At 33.9% G+C, this 22145-nt stretch overlaps 1 protein-coding gene across 2 annotated transcripts in view; it reads right to left on the bottom strand.

Moving 5' to 3' along the window:
* The window catches only part of Tmtc2 (transmembrane O-mannosyltransferase targeting cadherins 2), a 372199-nt gene that overhangs the window by 140966 nt on the left and 209088 nt on the right, over window positions 1-22145 (bottom strand). For both annotated transcript variants that reach the window (XM_063255227.1, XM_063255228.1), the window contains one exon: window positions 445-530. In XM_063255227.1, the coding sequence (XP_063111297.1) occupies window positions 445-530 (86 nt within the window). The remainder of the gene's footprint in view (window positions 1-444; window positions 531-22145) is intronic.

The raw sequence follows: 22145 nt of genomic DNA, 5'->3' as shown, positions 1-22145 counted from the left end.
AGTGTGAGAGGATGATACAGTCTATAAACAGAAAAGAAGCTCTCTTTGATTGAGTTTAGTTTATGGATTATAAATCATCAGTATTTACAAAACAAATATTTATGTGACAATAATGGTAGAAAATACTACAAGTTTCACTAAAAAAGATAAGTTCATATAAGATAGGGATGTTTGTACTTGAACTAGTCCCTGCCTTCATACTTGGACATATTTTTGAGCTTAAAATCTAGTCGCGTAAACATTAATGCTATCATAATATGTCTTTTAAAAATAGAATTAGAGCTCAAAATGAAATTGAAAGAAGTATCATCATTAGAGGTTTGTCCCTTGATCAGCAAATCGTCAGAAACAGGAGCACCAACTGTATTCTGTGTGAGGCTGTAAGTCACAAAGATAATTTTCATGGATGGAAAGAAGTATTAAAAAAAAAAATTGATTACTTACAAGCCAGGGTAGGCCTGCTTCCAATAGCCAGTTTATAATAATGGAGGGCCTCCGTGAACCTGCTGTTCTCCTGGAGAAGCAGCCCTCTGCAGGAGGAAAACAGAAATTTGGAGACGGGACTGTATTACTATACATAAAACCACAAATTTCTATTTTATATTCCAAAAATAAAAATGGTTACCAGAGCAATAAAAATGCTGACCTGGTACTATAAAAGTAAATTCTGAATAGAAGGAAATGATTCCTCAGGAGAGAAAACACAGGGTAAGTATCAGTTGCATTTATGTTCCATTAGAAAGCATTAAGAGATATTTTCAAAAGCCTTCTACAATCACTGAACTTTCCCCTTTCCAGCTTCTTTTACTCTCCCGCTAGAATTATTAACCACCTGGATTTCTTCTAGGAGCATGCACAGTTTCTCATCACTTGACAAAGGAAACCTGTCTACGGCAGTGATATATACGTGGAAACATGAGATACCTCTTTCACTAGATGCTGCTTGGGAAATATTTGTCTGTGACTCCCCAAAAGGCAAAAAGCAGTCCAGGTCAACAACAAAGAGAGAGCCAAAATTTAATCAGATGCTAAAAGGACAAAGAAAAGAACGGAAAGCTATGCACATTGCTATGTGGATTTAGCAAGGAAATAAGCTTGAATTTCAGGATACTGTGCAAATTGCAGTTTACTGTTCTGAAACACATCTTTCTTTTCAGAGTTTAAGACTCAGTGGGCCTCACCAGGAGGCTTTAGGTAATCAGGATCCACATGCATTAACCCCAGTCATTCCAGATCCCACCCTCATAACCTAAATGAAAATTAATTATAATACTATGAGAACAAGATGTTGGGGAACTGAACTAAGATCAGCAAGCTCTCAGAGAATGCTCTGGCCTACGCATTTAATTGTAACCAGTATCTTACAGGCATACTGCATGTCAGTTGGGCCTCAGTATGGCTGCTATTATTGTAAATTGTAAATTGTAGATTTCATTTGGTAGCTGCAAAGGTATTTGAATGGGTGGTAAAACAGAGGTCTGGGAAAAGATAAGGATATTGATAAAAATGGCATTTTGTTAACACTGCAAGAAGCAAATACAGTTTGAATGTGATGGACATTAGTTCTCAATGAGACAATGAGTTATAGAAGGTGATGATACTCTTAAGAGGTGGACCTAGGAGTGGCAGTTAGGTCATGAACACACTGCTATTCAAAGGAATTAATGCTGATCTCCTGGAGTCAGTTCTCTCTTCCGTGAGCCATTATAAGGAGGAAAACTGGCTCTCTCTATTCTCTGGTTTCTTGTCTCGCTGCATAATCACTCCCTCTCGTGTGCTCCCACAATTATGACACCAGGCATTGTGTTGTGAGATGGCCAGAATGACACTAGCCAGAGCTTGTGCCACGTCTGAATTCTGAACCCTAGAATTATAAGGTAAATAAACCGTATAGCCACAAGGATTTTGTTACAGCATCTGAAATCTGCTGCATACAATTCTTTTAAAAAAAATTCAACATTTTATTTAATAAACAGTTGAAAATATATTTGAAGGAAATCATTTTAAAGTTAAAGAATGCTCATGCATATGACCAGTATATATTAATGTCATTATTTCTAATATTTGTTAAAATGTCATTTGGCTAGATCATCGGATTTATTCTGAAACACATTAAGATCACCTTAATACAGCAGAAATGTACTTTCTTATGAAAACCTTTAAGTGACAATTAACTTGAACATAAAATGAATATGCTGGGCTATTAAATGCACTTTTTAGTTACTGAGAAGAGCTTCTTGAAGCTTTCAGTGTTTGGGAAAGTGGTCAATATTTTTTTGTTTGTTTGTTTGTTTGTCTTTTTCCTTTTTATCGGTACTGGGGATCGAACTCACGACTGCCAGCTTGCAAGGCAGGCGCTTATGCCGCTGAGCTAAATCCCCAGCCCCATGGTCAATAATTTTTAAAGGTGGATAAAAATGATAATGCATTTTTTAAAAAAGCTAATATACTTTATAATCATAATCTTACTGGTATAATGTTTTTCAGCTCACTACACTCATATCTAAATCCTTAATTATCTCTCCTCCTTTTCAAATAAAAAGACATTTTTTTTTTTTTCACTGATACAAGGCTAATGCCACCAGAAGAGTGATACCAGCCAGGTATTTAATTCCACTTTTTTTCAGTTTCCTGAGAAATAAGAGTCTTCAATAAGCCTCTATTTGTCCAATATCCTTCCTCATTACAAGTTCCTCTGAAATCACAGAAATGTTCATGCACCTCTTAGCATAAAAAAGAAGAAAGTACAACATTTATTCTTCCTGCAGCTGCCTCTTCTTCCTCATTGTAATTCTTCCCCTCAATGTCAGATTTCTCTTCTGAGTGGTCTATGGTGCACCTGTCCTCAAATCCAACTTTAGGTTGTCTGACCAGAACTCCTTCTCATGTTTCATATCACATTTCTACTAATTAGCAAACCTTTCAAATAGTGGATTTATGTCTGCTGCACACTCAGCTCCACTCTTGATCCCTCACTGTGGAGAATGATGAAGCAAGCATCCTTTTTACATACTCCTTTAAAGGATGCTGGTTTTTCCCAATATTTTCTTTGTGTCTTACTGAATGCAGTTTGTGCAATGTGTCACACACACTCACATGTGGCTCATCCATGTGTAAAGTAGTGGTCTTTCTCCCAACACTGAAATCCATTTTCAACAACTGATTCTCAATCTAGGGGCTCACTAAAATTTCAAAGTCAACACATTCAAAAATTGAAAATGGTATCTTTCGATCTAAAGGAAATAATAATTGAAATAAACAAAGTGGCACAACCTCCCAAGTATTAAAACCGTCCTCCATTTCAGTCGTTAAGCCAGAAACCTGCTTCTCGCTCTTGATTAATGTATTTTCAGAATTACATGTTTTAGAGTCCTCTGATTCTTATATTTAGAGCTCTTTACTCCATGCCTTTAAGCTTTATATTTACAGCTCTGTCAGAACCCTTTTTATCTTTTCTATACCTTGAATAACTGCAAGCTTGCTAATTAGTATGTATGTAATTACATCTCTAAAGAGCAAATATGCTATTAGACATTAGATGGAGTGAACAGTAAGTCGATAGGCAAAGATCTCTGACAATGGCTAAATACTCATAAAACCTGGAGCCAATGCACTCAGTCTCATGAAACCCCCAATGCTGTTATATTCATAATATATACTTAGATGAGAAAATAATAAATATTATGAAACCACACCTAGATAATCCTGTCTTGCCTGACATAGTCTTTGGAGAATCTTGTTTACATACAGCAGGCAAATTTCTAGGATTATATAAAACATAGTTTTTTGAATTAGAGAGTATAAACCTCTGCGCCATCTCAGTGAAGCTGCCAATGTAGCATGTCCAGGTTGGATGGCTATTGGGACTGATTTCTTATGTGTAAAGATTTAATCAAACATCAATTATGCCACCATGCATGTACCATGAATGTGAATGGGACAGTGATGCACTCAACTATGAACAGACAATTTATCAAGGAAGATGAACAAGCAAACAAATGTTGTGGAAAATTACTACTCTAGAAGACAGTAGACCAACATGACCCCAGTCCAGGAATAGACAAAAGGAGGTCCACACAGACCAAGGACATTGCTAGAGGCTTGGAAGAACATAGTAATAAGAAGGATTGCCAACAGCTCCACATGACAGAGGTACTTTAAATCATTTTCCAGTTACTTGTAAATGTCTAATACAGTGGAAGTGCTATGTACACAGGTATTATAGAAAGTAGCAACAAGAAGAAAGACTGTATATATTAACTACAGGTGCAATTTTTTTTTCCTGCATATTTTTGCTCAATGACTCAGATTTAGAATTTAGAGCTATGGAGTGCCAGTGGCATTATTTGTCAATTAAAAATATAATGAAGCTTAAAATACATTTTAGGTACCATTTTGAAAGCCACAGAAATCCACCACTTGATGAGTGAAAAATCAATCAAGTTCATAAAAAATCCAAAATAAAACAAAAAAAATACAACTTCCAAGTCTTCAGTTAGGAGATTTGTTTGCCTCTAGTTCTAACAAAGATCTTTAAAAACAATTGATTTAACTGATATTCAAAATTTGGTATAAATAAATAATAATAGTAGCTGAAAAGTATACTTTTCAAGAATATATGATGCAGCAACTATGCTGATGTCCCCACAAAAGCTCAAGGAAACCAAGATGCTCGTCTCAGACATGGACTTTCTGAACTACAAAAACACTAGTGGACAATAGTTTTATTTCTGTTGTTATTTTATTAAAGCAAAATCTGCAGAACTCCTACAACATATTAAACATTGAAAATAAATTTATCAATAATTATTTACTGAACTGTCTGATAGAAAAATAGACAATCACAATGCAGTGTAAGAGTAACATGATAGCTGGATGTGGTGGAACATATATGTAACCCTGGCAACTTGTGAGCTGAGGCAGAAAAATCAAAAAATTGCCAAGTTTGAGGTTAGCCTGGATAACTTAATGAAAACCTGTCGTAAGAAACAAAGGAAACAAAACAAAACAAGGCAACAGATGTAGTTCAGTACACTACAGTGCTTGCCTAGTAGATCCAAGTTTGACCTCAAATCCCACTACTGGAAAAATAAAACAAACAAGCAAAAATCCAGTGTCATGTTAAAGTGTTTCAAGCTGGGCATGGTGGCTCATGCCTCTAATCCCAGTGCTCAGGAGGCTGAGGCAGGACAATCACCCTGAGTTTCAGGCCAGTCTGGGATACATAGTGAGTTTAAGACCGGGCTGAATTACAGAGTGAGACCCTGTCTCAAAAAGAAATAAAAAAAAAAACTAATAAAGTGATTCAGGAACCCAAAAGAGAGTCATCTTCCCAAATGACAAATCAGTTGAAGTTACTAGAGAAGAAACTAAGGACAAAGTCAAAGCTACAGAGAACAGCATTCCAGACACATCAAGATACACTTAAAAACCCTCAAAGTTACAAAGGAGAGAATTTTTAACCCTAATAATAACAATCAATAAGCTTCATGAAAGTTAAATAATATAATTCATGTGAGACAAATGGGAAAACAAAAGCCAAGACAACTGAAAAGACCATATTTTGGAGAACAGATTTTAATTCTAAATAGTGTTCCTGTTCTCGGGAAAAAAACCAAAAAACAAAACAAAAAACCTTTACTTAAATATCAAGAGAAATCAGAAAACAATATTTACATAAAATGGTTTATAAAGTATTTTATAATCTATACTGGTCAATTATTAAAAAAATTATTATTTCATCTTAAGATAAAATGTCTTTCTGAATCTATCTTATTTGATTCTCTCTTAATACACATATACATAAGAATATGTATATATAAGAATGTTGAAACTAAGAAGTTTTGCCTCTCTGGGATACATTATAAATTTTACATGTTTAATTTTCCTAATGTACTTATGTGTGTGAAATTATCAACAGAAATTAACCTAAATTAGAGTAATTTGAGTTTTGCATTACTCCAAATGGCCTAATCAAATTTGTTAATTCACTGAATGACTCCAGTAGTGAGAATTTATATAATTTAACTGTAAAATGTGATTACAGATGCATTTTGGTCTACTTTTTGTCAAAATGTATACTTAGTTTTAGACACTTGAAAAAATAAACCCTTAATCTCTATTATCCAATGAAAATGGTAATTGACAGACAGCATGGTTCACACAAACAACACAAATACTCCCATTACTTACTTATTGGATACCAGGCAAAATTTTCAAGTGATAACACTAGCAATAAAGAGAATCAAACTCTTGGTTCTTTTCAAATATGAAGAGCATTGTAAAATTAACACGATACTAAAAACTCATTAAACAATCACTACTTAATTCTTAGAATTACTGTAAATTCAAGGTTTAGAGGGGCCACAAAGCTTAGAAATAGCATACCCAAAGTATATTAATCACTGTGTGAAGCATTGAATTTGTAAAAAGAACAATGATCAGTCATGCAGCAAGGTTCGGTCACGCAACTAATGCTCCTTCCAATGAGGTAAGAGTGTAGGTATATATCACGTGACTAATGCTTCTTCCCATGAGATAAGAGAGCAGGTATACGTCACGTGACTAATATTCCTTCCAATGAGGTAACAGTGCAGGTGTACTGTGCAGCTCTTGCAAAAGGTCTCAGTATATCTTCCCTTGTCCACCCCTTTCCTTTGGGTTAAAGGTGAAATCCCTGTGTTGAGGATAGTGGAGAACAAACCTAAAGGAGCCAAGAGCCTGAATCCTTCCAGAAGCTCCCATGGCAGCTGGGGAATGCACACTACTGGACTTCCTACTTACATAGTGGAGATTAAAATTATAACTACAAGCTATTGTTATTTTCAGTTTTCTGCTATTTGCCAACCACCCTTTTTCCAGCTAACAGCATATCGCATGCATTATTTATGTCTTAACAAATAACGTAAGGGGAGAATATGGGGAGAGAAAAGGGCTAAGAAAACAATGAAGATGTGTTTCATCCATGTACCAACACCCTACGATGAATGCAATCATGATGTACTGCAAGCATTTACTACTAAAATTAAAACTATAGAAACCAATAAAGTATATAGTATCAAGATGGCTCTCAAAAGAATTTGAACAGAATATTTCTTTTAATTATATGGGAATGAATATAAGGTGTGAGATGTCTGGTTTTGAGTGATAATCAGACTAGGCAACTGCCAGGTATAAAATATAGAATTAAAATATTTAATTAAAATTATATAATTTAAGAGCATAATGGGTGCTTAAAATTGGAAATCTTAAATTATACTCTTAGACATCACCATGTTCAGTTATTACTCTTTGCCTAAAGGAGTGATGACATTAATAATAGTTAGCTCTTTTTTTTTTTAGTTAATCTTTTCAACATCCAAATAGTAGAAAGAAAGAAACTCACAGTTATTACCAAGTGGAAAGAGAATAGGTGGATTTTTATCTTAAGCTTAAAGATTCAGTGAAATATAAATGATTAAATATGAGCTCTATGAGACACACCAGGACAAAGCTGGAGCTTTGGTTTCACATGGAACTTCTGGGGCTTTCAGGTCATCTTAGGATAATAAATTCTGTACCTGAGGGCCAAGCAAAGGAATTTTTCTTACTGATATAAGTGAAAATGTGTGTGAATATAATACTTCAAATATATATATATACATATATATATATATATATATATATATGCATAGTACTTCAGAAGTCAAATGGCTTATCTTTCATCCTTTTTTCATAATCAAACATTTTAAAGACTGGTAAATCTTTCTACAAAGTTTGCTTTGGGTAAAAGAGCACTAAAAGATGAAGTGAATGTGAATGACTGACTTATTTAAAACACCCAAGTTTTCTTCTTATTAGGACACTTAATATGCTTGCTATGGAAAACACTTAATTGGATACTTATTGTAAAGTACCGCTAAATTATTGTACACAAATATTGTGCACCATCTGTGCTGTGAGAAAATTAACAGCTGTGCTTCTTTGGATACAGTTAAATCTTCCTGATACAGGTAATGGGTAACATGTTCTTTTACTCTATGTTTTCTTTGTATCAAGAAGGATGGAAAAGGAAGATGGAGAGGGAATGCCACCAAGTCACAGGGACTAGACACACGAGGGCTCATCATTATACCACACAGCTCCTGAAAGATGAAACCTGCTTCAAAGGGTTTCACTTCTAAGTGTCACATAACTGCCAACGTTTCAGAAAATACGCTAGGCCTTCTCTCTGATGTCATTCTTTTGACACAGACCAGTTTATTTATCCAAATTGGGTTTTGTTTAGATGTTGACAACTAAGTAAAGTACAATAATGCCACCCCACTTCATAAAGATGTATTTCTATTCTAACCTATTGAACACAAAGTAGTAGGCAAGTGATCAAAATCGTCCTTCTCAATATTTCAAATGTAAAAGCCATATCCATTAATAGTAAAGGAAAAAGAATGCCAAAGCATTTAAAAATATTTGTATTTTTCTTCTACTGTAAGATGTATTTTTACTGCTGTATAATGTTAAAAAAATCTGTGCAGTTTCAAGTAAATGAAATATTTATCACAAAAACACTTCTCCTGAAGTATAATTAGGTGAATGGCATCTAAATAAGGCTTTATATTGTATATCAGTACATTTCTACTCAGAGGCTCAGCATAATAATCTGTATCATTGCTATTATAAGGTATTCTTACAATACAAACTCATAAAGACATCATCACTATCCTCAAAATCCAAAGGGGATTTAGCTCAGTGGCATAAGTGCCTGTCTGACAAGCATGAGGTTGTGAATTCAATCCCTGATACAAAAAAATTTTTTTTTTAATTAAGTAAATTCATACACCTAACTATTGTTGAATGTAGGAGTCACAGAACTAAACTTTTCTGGTTAAATTTAAGGGTATATTTTCCTCTATATGTCAAAAATAATAATAGGTGTGAATATATTTGGGGTTTTTTTTTTAAGATTCAATTGAAAGCTAGAAAGAAAAGAGAGGGTGGTTTATGATAATAACTTTTCCATATTATTTCCTTCCATCTTACAATTAGCAACAGGAAATGTCATTACACTTTCTGCTTTAAAAATATAGGCTTATGGGGAAGAGACGTCACTTTCCTTTCTGCTAACACAGACGGAAAGATTCAAGATGTGATTCATAGGCAGAGCTTTCAGTCTCTACACCAACTGTCTTTCCATGACTCTATATCGTCTTACTGGGAATACGTTCTTGTTCTCAGCTCGAGCATTAACGGTTGTCTTTTCTCTCCAGCCCTGGTAGTCATGGGTTCTTCATTATCAATGCTAATGCATTTTTCTTTGCTCTGCTTTTACCTGTTCTTCCCCATATAGAAATCTTTTGCATTTGCTTCAAGTGAGGCTAAACCACATCCTCCAGTGCCAATCAACCTCTACTTTACAAAGTGCATCACAGCCAGCACAGCGGTAGAGGGCTTCCTTGGTTTCCTCTGGTTCACTCTTCATGGAAATGTTTGCAAGTGAATGCAGGTGAGTGTCCACAAATCCAGCAAAGAAATACTTAGAATGAAATCAACACCTTACCAACTTTCCAGCTTTTATTACTATACAGTTATACCAAGTTTTTAGACATTTTGTTTCATCTGTTCATAATGATATAAACATAACTCAGTTTTGTAGTTTAAAAAAAGAATTAAGTAATTTGCCCAAACTTGGTCACAGGACTAATAAGTAGATTTAAACCTGCATCTATATAGTGCTAAAGCCCAGAATCCAGAGTATTTTATGAGCTGCTTCCAAGGCACAGAGTGCCAGAGAATTAAATTATTATAAAAGGAAACTTTTTCTTCTTTCCCTTTTTCCCTATGAAAACAAATACTACCCTGAAAACTTATACACACATATTTTTTTCTGGAATTATGGTCAAATCCCTCTCAAATACTGCCTTTATCCTCTAGGAAAATTCTTTGATTTACAGCAAATGAAATTAAGAACTAAAAAGAACCTAACACAAGTTAAGGGCACTGATGTCTGAATTTAAAAATAGACATTTGCTTCTTATTCTTGCTACTAACAGGGATTATCCAACTTGGATATCTAATCATTACATAACTTTTTGAGGATAAACATTTATTAGTTGTACATTTTGCAATCACTGAAGAGGAACCCCTAAGGGAGGAGCCAAAGCCTGCCCTGCTCAGTAAAAACGTAATGTAATAAGTCTATTGGTTTGTTTACACATTCATTACAAGTATATTTTACTTTGGCACTATGGAGATTATACCAACCAGTAGAAAAGATAAATGATTTAAAAAGCAGTCACAATGTGGAGTAGAGGATACTACGATATGGCATGCAGAAGTTTATCACAAGAAACCTAACTTATACTAGCTTGTTCAGCTAGGAGGAAAAAATACTAACATTTGTGAAGTCCTGTAATGTTATAATTTAGGTTACAGATATCCCTATAGACACACAGTGATTTAGTGCAATGTACTCACTTTAAACATAAATGTTCAACAAAGTGGGTGTTTTCTTTGTCCCTAAACAGCAGTGCTGTAACAAAAGTCTGCTTTTGAAGCAATAAATTATAAGAAAGGAAAAAATATCCTGTATCTTACGGAGCAGCAGGGATAGGTGTCAGGTCATACAAGCACTCTGTAACTTAAGAACCATCAAAATGAATTCCAAAAATCAAAGTCTAGGTCCATCTCCTTTGGCTTGGAAGAGATTTTTGAATCTAAAAACAATTCACTGGTAGACTCATCCTGAAAAAATGGAAAAGGAAGAGAATACCATTTATAACAATGCTTCTAAAACCGCATTTACTTGTTTAATTTTGGTGCAGGAAAGGGATATTCCTGAGGTTAAAAAAAGAAGAGATAAATGCACCGGCCTAGTCATCACCTACAGATCTTAGTGGTAGGAAGAGGAAGCTACACGGGCAGTTCAACCTGGGAAATGATGAAGGGGCTGAGAGATGGGCGTGGGGTGATGGGAGGTAGAAGATTAAAATATCGAAGCAAACTGGTGAATATTTTTAGTAGCACTTACTTTTAATTTCATTACTTTATTGTTCATTAAAAAATTCTCAGCCATGTGAATTTCCCTTCAGGTTTATTTTATCTTTTAAACAGGACCTAAGAAATGACCAGCTTGATGGTCCTTACAAGCCATGGATTGGTGCTTTTGGTAAAAGTTATACTGTCTGAAGTTTCAGGAGATGGAACACAAACATGGTATCCGAGGTTTGAAGCTATGACTTAAGTCACTCTTTGAAGAGTTGAAGATTTTCTTAAACATTTTTACCTAAAACAGGCATAGGTACAGGGACCACATAAAAATACAAAATCATTAAAAAATAAAGATTTCACAGAATATAATACAAGTGGTATTAAAGACCAGCCTCCTTTTACTCCCTTTAGAATTGTGGATGGCCTGGATTATTCTTAGTTTCTGCTAAGAGACTGCGGGCCGGTCACCTTTGATGAGGATGAGATGTGGTTGTAATAATCAGACTGGATCTGTCTTTCCTTCTCCAGATGGTTGTGAGCATTTGCTTACCCAGGCCCCCTTAATATCAGAACAGGAGGATGAGAAGCCTTTCATCAGAACCCAAGGGAATGAAGCACCTGGAGCTGATCACCTCTAACAGTAAGGGACCCCAGGGCAAAAGGTAATAAGGGACAATGTAATTAGAAGTCATGGAGGTGTGAAGCAAAAAGCCAATCCTTAGGTGATCCTCGATATTTTAGAGGAAATATGGAGAAAAGAAGGACAAAAGAGGAAGGAAAGTAATTCAAGGAGTGGCCCTCACACATAAAGAATTTAAAGGAAATATGTTTACATAGATCCTGGGCAGCATAAATAAATACACATTCAGCAATTATTTACTGAGCTCATGTCTGCTAAACCCTGATATATATACATCATGCTTTTGTGAAGCTCACATTTCAGGAGGATATAAATTAAACAATAACTTTAGGTTTACTTTTGATATCACTAACTATAATTACAGGCAGTAAATTATATAGTCCATTGAAAGTAGACTAAATACAAAATAAAGAATAAAGTAAAAGGGAAGAGGATTATGAGACTGGAAAAAGAGTTACAACTTAAAAAGGGTCAACCTGGAGGATTAATCTGCATAAGGATTAAACTGAAGCAAATAAATGAAAAAACTGATACTGGGTATAATTTAGGCAAAGAAAATATTATTTTATAAAATATGTAAGATAAACATAAGCACCAGATAACATATTTTAAAATTCCTTTATCATTTAAATACCCAGACATCCTCAAACTTCAATTATAGTTTAAGCAACTTGCCCATCATACATGCAGACTCATAGTTAGATTTTGTATAAGAGAGAAAATAAATTAAGTGGAAGACAATATCACTATATTTCCTGGTGTGTCTAGAAAATAATTCTTAAGTCACAGTAATTGGAAATCTGCAGTGAACTGATTGGAACTGTGCAAATAACAAATTTACATCTGTTCATTTTTCTTCAGGAGCAGAGGAAGAATGACACTTTTTTTTCCATAAAGCAAAACCTCCTTCTGAGAAAACTGAAATTAATTTACTTGAAATTCTTTTGCACGTCAGCCCACACTTTCCATCTGAACATAATTCTAGGAATAACAACAGAAAGCTTCTAGCCATTTAACCAACTTTCAGTTAATTTTAAAGTTAAACCAAACAAGAAGCATTAAAACAGGATGTGATTATGAACTTCCTTATAAACCTCTTTTATGGCCATTCTAATACATGCTCTCAATTTTACCTACAGTGCTCTAGATGAAAATGACTATAAAATTAAAGATCTTTTAATGCGACTTCCAAAAAAATGCCTTTTATCACTTTTCCTACATGCAAAACAGTTTAACACACTCTGGGCAGTTAATATTGATTGAATATTTCCATACAGAAAACTTCGACCCACCTAAAGTCATTTTACAGACACATTTGTAACTAGAAACCTATAGCACAAGTGAGGATAGGAAAGATTCAGCCTTAATGGTTCTCTTGCCAGGCTCTAATTTCTAAAAGAATTCTGATTTCCCCAAGTCTGGCTCTGGAGCTGGGGCTAGTGAGGACCAGGTTAAATGATACAGCAGGCAATCCTAGATACCAGTGCGATAATTTCTAGTTTCCACTACTATAAAATGAATGAGCATGAAATAACTTGTCTGATTCAATTCTACTGAAAAGCATCCACTGAGCACCAAACATGGTGTGTGAAGCAGACCACCATGTACTTGCTATAATTTGCATTTAGATGCCCCCCCAAAGCCTCACACAATCACAGATGGGGCTTTACACTCTGAACTCTGGATCTAGTGTGTGACACTGGAATTGATTCATGGTGCAATGCTCGAGGGCCCTAGGATTAAGGGCATGAGTGCTATAGCCCTAAGTAGCCTGGCTAAAATAGAAGAAGCAGAAAGGCACTGTTAAGGCCCCTTTCTTGCTTTGCTACTTTCTGTTCACCATGAACTGTTCTCCTGTGCAATGCTGTCTGCCATACCACCCTGCCTTGGAGTCAGCAGATGATGGACTGAAACCTCAACAAACTGAGCCAAGTAAACCTTTCCTCCTTTACTTTTAGGTATTGGGTATTTTGTTTCAGCAACACGAAAAGTAACTACAACAGTACTATATAAAGTAAAATATAAATAATTTAGGCCTTAGATGCCAAGGAGCTTCTAGTATGATCTCAGCTCTTTAGTCACTGTGTCCATGTATTGCATGAGACAAAATCATTCTGTAGGATATCCTACAGCTCTGTGATGCCAAAATGTTCTTTGAATTCTACATGCAGGACCAATGAATATTTTCAAGTTTCCAGAACCCAAACTGATGCTGTATTTTTTCCTCCCATAGGGCAATAAAAACTCCATAGAAATAACTAATTTCTCTGCAGTCTGTGATCTTTTGATCATATTTTTCCTTTCTGACTGACGTATCCAACAGCTTAATCACATCACATGTCCCAGGCTCTTTTCGTTCTTGAGCATACTTTAGCATTGTACATTTTTACCAAGTTCCTTAAATATTGGCATTTCCCATTCTCCATCCACAGCACTATTAACTATTAATGTTTTAAACACATTAATAGTTAATAGTTGGACTTTTATACATGTGTCCTTGTGCATATCACAAAACATCATTTCAGGTCAGTTTAAAACTACATAAATACAGAATTACAATGTCAAAATCTATATCCTCTAGCTCCAAATGCTCTGTGAGCTATAGAAATATATTCTAGTTGCTCAGTGGATAGGCAGCTCAAAATTACATTACCAAAACACAAGATTTCCCCAAACTATCTTGCTGGCTTAAATTTCTAGTGTGATTCTTACCTCTCCAAAAACCCTACCACTTGCTGAATAAAGACTGTCATCTGCCTTCTCAAAACAATACAAAGTTATCACTTATAAAAGATACCCTTATATTATTTAACATAATATCTTTAAATCCAGACCTCAAATCAGTTAAGTTCTGGAACTATACTGTCTTTGTGAGCTTATTCCCAGTTTCTAGTGCAATGACTGAGTACTCAGTCCTTGTTGGACATATTAATAGATTCTTCTTTTCAAAATGTGAATTTTCAAATGTGTTCACAACAATCAAAAGATGTAATGGGAATGGGCGGTCATTTTTTTCTCAGAATTGTGAATATGAGTGATATCTGCAATACGTGTTATAAGAATTAGGGATTTTACAGGGGCAAGGAAAGAGTCTCATACTGAGTTAACCTAAAAAATTAATTCACCATGTACCATAAAACAGAGGTGCAAAATAACTATGGACAAAGATGCCGCTGAAACAATTAAGTATAACTTGCCATACAATATTAATTTAAAAATTAGAAAAATGCAAAGGTGTACACAGAAAAGAAGGAAGTGAGCCTCAGAAAGCTCTGTAAAAGATTTATAAAAACAAATATCAATACCACTTATTCAGTATTCTCCAGGGAAAAAGGTGCTGTAGCCAAGGGGTTTCCTAGCAACAGACTGTCTTACAACAATGTCATTGTAAGTTTAGTCACCAGTGCTCCTTAGTTTGATGTACTTATTAACTGTTTTAAGCACATTAATAGTTAAGCTCATCAAACAAACCATGATACTTATACTTACTTGCCTGGACTTTGAGTCTGTAGTACCCAAGACAATAAAATGGTAAAATTAAATATAGGCACCTAGGAACTTTCTCAGCTTTGTTTGTACAAGTAATCCACACCACTCCAGGATGGGTCTGCTAGGCAAGAAAGTACCAAGCACCTGAACAGACGCAGGTACTTCTCTCAGATCAATCCACAAACTTCACTGAATACCACTGAAGGCAACAGGATGACCTTTCATGTTCTATGTAACGCATAGTTTTAACTAATAATTATATGTGATTCCTTAATACCATAAAAACTGAAATAGAAAGTTTCATCTTGTGTTTTTTTCAAATTGGTTTAATTTTACTTTAATTTTGTATTCTCCATAAAATCATTTCTGATTTCTCCTTTACCATCCTGCAGACATCCGGGTCATGATATAGCAATTTGCTTTCCTTAATCCATGTCTGGCATGTTGACAAGATGGATTTGGCTAAAGTTCTTGAATCTTGTATATCTACTTTGGACAAAATTCAAGAATGATAATTTAATGCTAAAATATATTTGAGAATTTATATGTACAAGTGCATATTTGGTTGACAAAATTGTTAAGCACAGTCAGTTTTCTCTAGGGACTTTCTCAGCCTTCTTATGTAATAACTACTTTTTACTTTCAAAAGGTTTAGACAAATATTCTTATCAGATTTATTTTTGTAGGGGTAATTAATACTGTAGTAATTTTATCAATTAGTATTAAAATTAAAATTACTAAAGGACAGATTTGAACAATGTGCTTCTTGAACAAAAAGTCAATTGTACAGCTACATTTCAGAATTATAAAGGGGCTAGTGATATGTTTAAGAACAATGAAAACTTTTATCTGTTTCTAATAATTTGGAATACAAGTATATATTCCATTAGTACTTTCTAACCTTTTTTTTTTAATTAAAAAATGAAATTTCTGGAATTGATTTTGTTGAAATATCCCCTGGACTGATTATCTAGTTAAGTATCCATTAAATTCTTTTACCAATTCTGGGAAAAATGGATTTCTTTTCAATATGTTTGCAATAAAGAAAATATTTCAAGAGTTCGTGGGAGGAAAGAAAAGAAAATTCAATAGGGCTTGACAATAAACTTTGTGAGGGTATATTCTAGAACTGAAGGCCCACTTTGGTATATATACAATAACCATGGTCCCCAAGAGGGAAATTTACTATTCTTGTGCTCTACAGATAGTAACTGTTTTCAAAGATGTAGATGATAGAGAAAAGCTGTGGAATCAGTCAACATGGAGAATCAGCTAAATGACCACAGCTAGTATTAACACAAGCTAGGTAAGTGATAAATCACATTAGTACAATGAACAAGTTTATGGAGATGGAACCAATGAAGTTGAACACTGTTTATTTTCACTAATTAGGGTATTCATTATTCTAGTAATAGATTTGCTGACTAATCCACTAGATAGGTAATTAATCCATATAGTTTGTCTCATCTGATTCATTAACCATTAATTTTATTAATTACTGTATTTATCAACATAAATACAGTTTAAAGACAATGTGCCTGGTATTGTGCTTGGTGCTAGAGACAGAACAGCACCTGAGCTTCTCATGTGCTTGCAAAAAGTGTGGAATAATTAAGAGGAACACAGTATCACAACTGTAGATGATCCTGGCTAATAAAAATCAAATAATTAGTTGCTCTGTGTGATTTAGTAGGGGTATCTCTCTTCCAACTCTGGCAGTAAGAATGTAAAGAAGTCTCCTGGGGGAAATTTCATTTAAGATGAGAAAGCATTAACCAAGGTGGGTATCATGGTGGGAAGAGGTCAAAAGAGGAGGGAAGAGAAAGAATGCTGCAAAAGGAAAAATAGTATTTGCAAAGACTTTCTGCACCATGAAGAAAAGGCATGTCTGGGGAAACTCTAGAAAAAACATTCAATAAAAAAATCAGATATATGATAAAAGCACTCACATCAAAAACTTGGAATCAGTCATACTTAGAAAAAATAGTACCTAAATAAGCAGGAATAATTAATTCAAAATATAGTGGCGAGAAGGAAAGTGATCCAATTCACTATAGCAAAAACACTCAAAAAAGAACACATTGACTTCAAATTTGCCAGACCTCTGTGAGCAAAACTTTAAAATTTTAATAAACAATTTTTTCAATAGAAAGAAGATAGAAATGTATGTATCTTGTAGGGAAAACATAACAGAATGTAGTAACAATATTTGTTCTCCTCACATTAATGAATCAAGTCACTTTAAAACTATTCAAATCACCATGGGACTTCCAATGCAATATAAAGATATCTAAGATCAAGTGCACATCAAAGAAAAATCACACAGGAATAATCAAAAAATGTAGGAAATAAGTAACAAGGATAGGAACTTTTTCTATTAAAATACAAATTTAGTACAGAGAAAAATAAAACAACTTGTCCTTATATGAGTTACCAGAAGAAAACCCACTGTATAAACTCATGTCTACATTAGAACTTAAGTGGTAACCATCCAATAAAATATGATGGCAATATCAGTTCTTCTGGGAAAAAATATATTTTAATGCAAAATCAGTCAATAAACCAATCAAGAATCTTGTGCACATTCATAACCAAACTGAAAAAAAATAAAAGCTTCCATAACTATATAGTTTTTAAATATTACATTGAAATAACCTCTTTAAAGATAGAAGCTATATATGAAAGGACACAGGAAATATTCTATTCAGTTATGAACAGTAGTTTATTAGTAAAATACATGTAAAAAGCAGGAAAATACACATTCAAAATATATGAGAGTGTTCACTTTCAACCCAACAAACAAGTAAAAAAAAAGTCCACCCAATAGAAATGTAGGTAAGAAATATGAACGCTTAATTCCCAGAAAAAATTACAAAAGGCCAATAAACATAAGAAAAAATTACCCAAGTCCATTAGTCATTAGGAACAAGGAAAACAAAGCAACATAGTTTTGAAATCATCCTATTGAGCACTCACCACCCCTGTCAGTACAAAAACTCTGTTATTAATGACTTACTGTTAGTTAAGGCGGGAATCATACAAGTTGCAACACATCTTTACACAAAGAAAAGTCATTAGTCAATACTGACGGAGGGAAAAACACTTAACTGCGTCCTCACTGCTGCCTGTACGAAGGCTTAGAAAATTCTTGTAGGATACACATGATAGGAACAGGAAGAGATACAGCATAAGGGAAATCTACATTTTCCCAATGTGTTTGAGAAGTACCTGAATGTTGTATAAGATTACATTCATGTATGGTGTGATTATATTATTAAAACAAAATAAAAGTTATATAACTGGTTGAGCCTTGATCTTGTCATACAAACATGCAACCAGTCGTACCTCATTCTGAGAAAAAGAGCTGGCTGAGGGGCCTAACCAGAAAACAAGCTGACCTGAAATCAATGCACTTACAACTAAATCTCAGTCCTTTTCACCTATGGCAGACACACCAAGCACTCTGCGTGCTCTTGTTTGATATCCTTTGCTGAATTCTGCACAGATCAGTCTGTAACACATCCTACTCCCACAACCACCGTCATGGAAGTTGGAAGTCACGGCATCAAGAAGAGGATTATTTTTCCTTCCATTTCCACTGGTCCTCATTTCTCACTGAGGAATTCATTGAAAGCTTTGTTCAGACTCTGCAAAGCACTCTTACCATCTGAATTCTGCAAACTGTGACATTTGAATTTCTCAGATATTCTCAAAATTTAGCCCTTGAATGTACAAATTTCTCTCTGATACCTTTAGTGTAACTGTATTTATCTGACAAGTATTCCCCACTCATTCATTGCTGTAGCCATCAAAATTATGTACTCTGAAGACAGACTTCTGGGCTTTATAAGATATATAAAACAATGAAATCTTTGCAAAACTTTAGTTTCTTATAAGAGTGTTTTACCTGCCCACTCACAATTAAAAGTATAGCCCTATCACTCTTATACTGAAGCTTCTAATGGGAAGATGTGATGGGTTGAATTGCACACCCCTACCAAAAGGAAATATGTGAAAATCCTAAGTCCCAGTTCTTCAGAACGTGATCCTACTTGGAGACAAGGCCATGACAGAATTAATTAGTTAATAACATATTCAGATATAATGAACAACATAGAATGGCCTTGTGAAGACAGAGATACAGGGAAGCCACCATATGTCAAAGGCACAGATTAGAGTTATGCAACTGCAAGACCAGAAATGCCAGACTTGTAGCAAACCACCAGGAAGAGGTAAGGAAGGATTTCCCATAGGTTTCACGGACCTTGCTGTCAGTGATTTTGAATTCCAAGACTCCAACCTTTTTAAACAACTGCTTTCTATGCTTCAACCCACTCACTTTAGATACTTTGCCATGGCAGCCCTAAAAATTATCTTATATAAATGCTTCTGAAAGTACAGGGGAAGACAATAGTAGACATCTGCTTCCTGAAGACAAGACAGACACACCTTTCAGTGACTGATCAAAACATATAATTTAAAAAATATGATTATCTAATACTCATTACTAGTTTTGTCACTTACTGAAAAACAACCTTTATACCCTGATATAGATTTTTATAACTCGCTTATGGAATCAACAAATAGAGTTAGAAATCCTCTAGGCATGGAGGCAACTATAATGGAGAAATTATCACTAAACTAAGAAACCGAACAGTAATGAAAAAAATCTTATTATGCTTCAACATTAAACATAATATTTCCATCAATTTTCAGCAGACAGTATGTTACAAAGTATCTATTCATTTCTAGTTTATTTATAAGTTCTGATTTCTGAGGCAGTTGCAGAGAAAATAACCTTTTTGGAATATCTACAGATAAATTATTTTTCTCTTGTAATTTCTTAAGTTATGAGTATAGGAACTGAATTGCAATATTACACAGCCAATATAAATTTAGACTAAATTCTATCTGAGGGTGGTGATTTAAATTTTAATATGTTGCTATATTCCACATTAATTTCAAACCATATCTACAGTTACTTGTATAATTATATCCAGTCTATTGTGGATTCTTTTTTGTTTTTGCTTGTTGTTTTTTGTTTGAAGTTTGTTGTACTTTTCTATGTGTGTATTTTAAAGTTAGGCAGCTGTTTTGCGACCACTTTAACCTAGCTGCATAAAACAAAGTGAGAAGTGCAATTAGTGGATAAATTATCACTTCAAAGAAGATTTGACAGAAGTCATTTGTGAAACATGCTGGCTTGGTTCCTTGTTGAGAAAATTCTTTAATACAGCTTTAAATTTTCCCAAGGTATTTTATTGAAATTTTCTATTATTTCTTGAGCCAAGATTGTTCACTTATCGTATCCCAGAGAAACATTTCTGTTACTATGATTTCCATAATTATTAATGTTTTATTTTTTAGGCTTCTATATACCCTGCTGTAACCCTTCTCATGTTCAGTGGTGTGTATTTGAGATTTTTCCATTCTGTCCTACATTACCAACACAAATAATGTCTGATCTTACAGAAAATGAGTTTTCATCATCATATACTCTGTTTATTGTTTTTCCAAATTCTAATTCATTTTGTTTTTTTTCCTTAAATGTATTTATTTTCTTTTTCATTTTCTAGCTTCTCATATTGGAAAATTTGAGATTCACATAACATAAAACAGAAAGGATGACTAAATTATGGTGATAAAATTTCTTGTCTTCATAGACATAATCTTTCCATTTTGTGAAAAAATCAAGAATTGGCTATAATACATGAAAATTTACATCTACATTCTGAAATCTAACGTCTAATAAAATACTCAATATTCTATTGAATTATAGTACCTGTTTAAAATCATTTGGAACCGAGTGAGACCAGTCTATAACAACAATGAAAGGACATCAAATATTTTTTCACAAAAAAATCAATTTATATTTCAAAAGGGTGCTGAGTAGCACAGTTAAAAGGTTTAAGGTCAACTATACATTTATAAAATTTGACAGTGAAAATCACTCAGCAGTGGCTCAAAGGTAAGTTTTTATCTTTGAAAATTTATTACACTTGAAAACCAGCATCAGAACACAGATCTGTAAAATCTACTCTTAACTTCTCTTGTGAAACATTAGATATGAGTAAATATACAAATAAAAGGCTAAGTATCAGCTATGCAATAAATGCGTGACATCTATTGCTTTAAGAATAGCATTAAGTATTTTTATGTTACATATTACATGACTACTATCTGACAACATGGATTAAAAAGACACTGTAATGTCATAATTAACTGAATTAGGAAATTTAAAGTGGTTTCTTTCATAAATTTACTCAGCACAGGTGTACAATCCCACCAACAATCTAATATTATACATCATGAGTTTAATAAATTCAGTATCTCTTCCAAATCAACTATCATTACTATAGGAGATTTAATACCAAACATTTGTTTTTCTAATGAACAAGTGATTTGAATAAATAGGTTTTTCAGATTTGAAATGTATATAACGGAGGGTTTTTTTCTTCTTCACTCTGCCAATTTGAACAAAAGTAAAATTGTTGGAAAGATATAGTTAGAACATTATAGATTCAAAAATAACTCCTCTACTTACTACTTTTAAAACACTAGCCAAATTACCTCTGAGTCTCATCTTCCTCATTTTGTAGATTTCATTTGAAGGCCAACTGTGATAATATGTTTAAAGAACTAAGAAGAGTATTAGGCATATAGAAATTCAAGCAACTGCCACCAAAGAAAGAAAACCCTGAAATGATTCCAACATTATATAAGCTGGAAATAAAACTACTTATATGTAACTCTCAAATATGGCTTGATAGCATTCCTAAAAAATATAGTCTTCTTATTTTTATAATCACTTAAGGCAATGTTCATTAAACTTTGGATGTAAGTCCACATCACTCATACTATTGCTTACAAAATATTTTTCCAAGTCATTCATTTTTTTCTTCCATATTCAGATGCACTATTTAACAGTGGAGGTCATATATATATATATATATATATATATATATATATAAATGGAGTTAAGATTATTTCTACTTAGAATTATCCTGTGCCTGGCTAGTGTTTCAGTACCTTACATTAGTAATTACTATTT

The sequence above is a fragment of the Cavia porcellus genome, unplaced genomic scaffold (genome assembly GCF_034190915.1).
Source record: "Cavia porcellus strain 051 isolate PalLab524CR breed Dunkin Hartley unplaced genomic scaffold, mCavPor4.1 scaffold_8, whole genome shotgun sequence".
Classification (NCBI taxonomy): domain Eukaryota; kingdom Metazoa; phylum Chordata; class Mammalia; order Rodentia; family Caviidae; genus Cavia; species Cavia porcellus.
The sequence above is the reverse complement of the archived record's forward strand: the minus strand, read 5'-3'. Positions and strand labels throughout refer to the sequence as shown.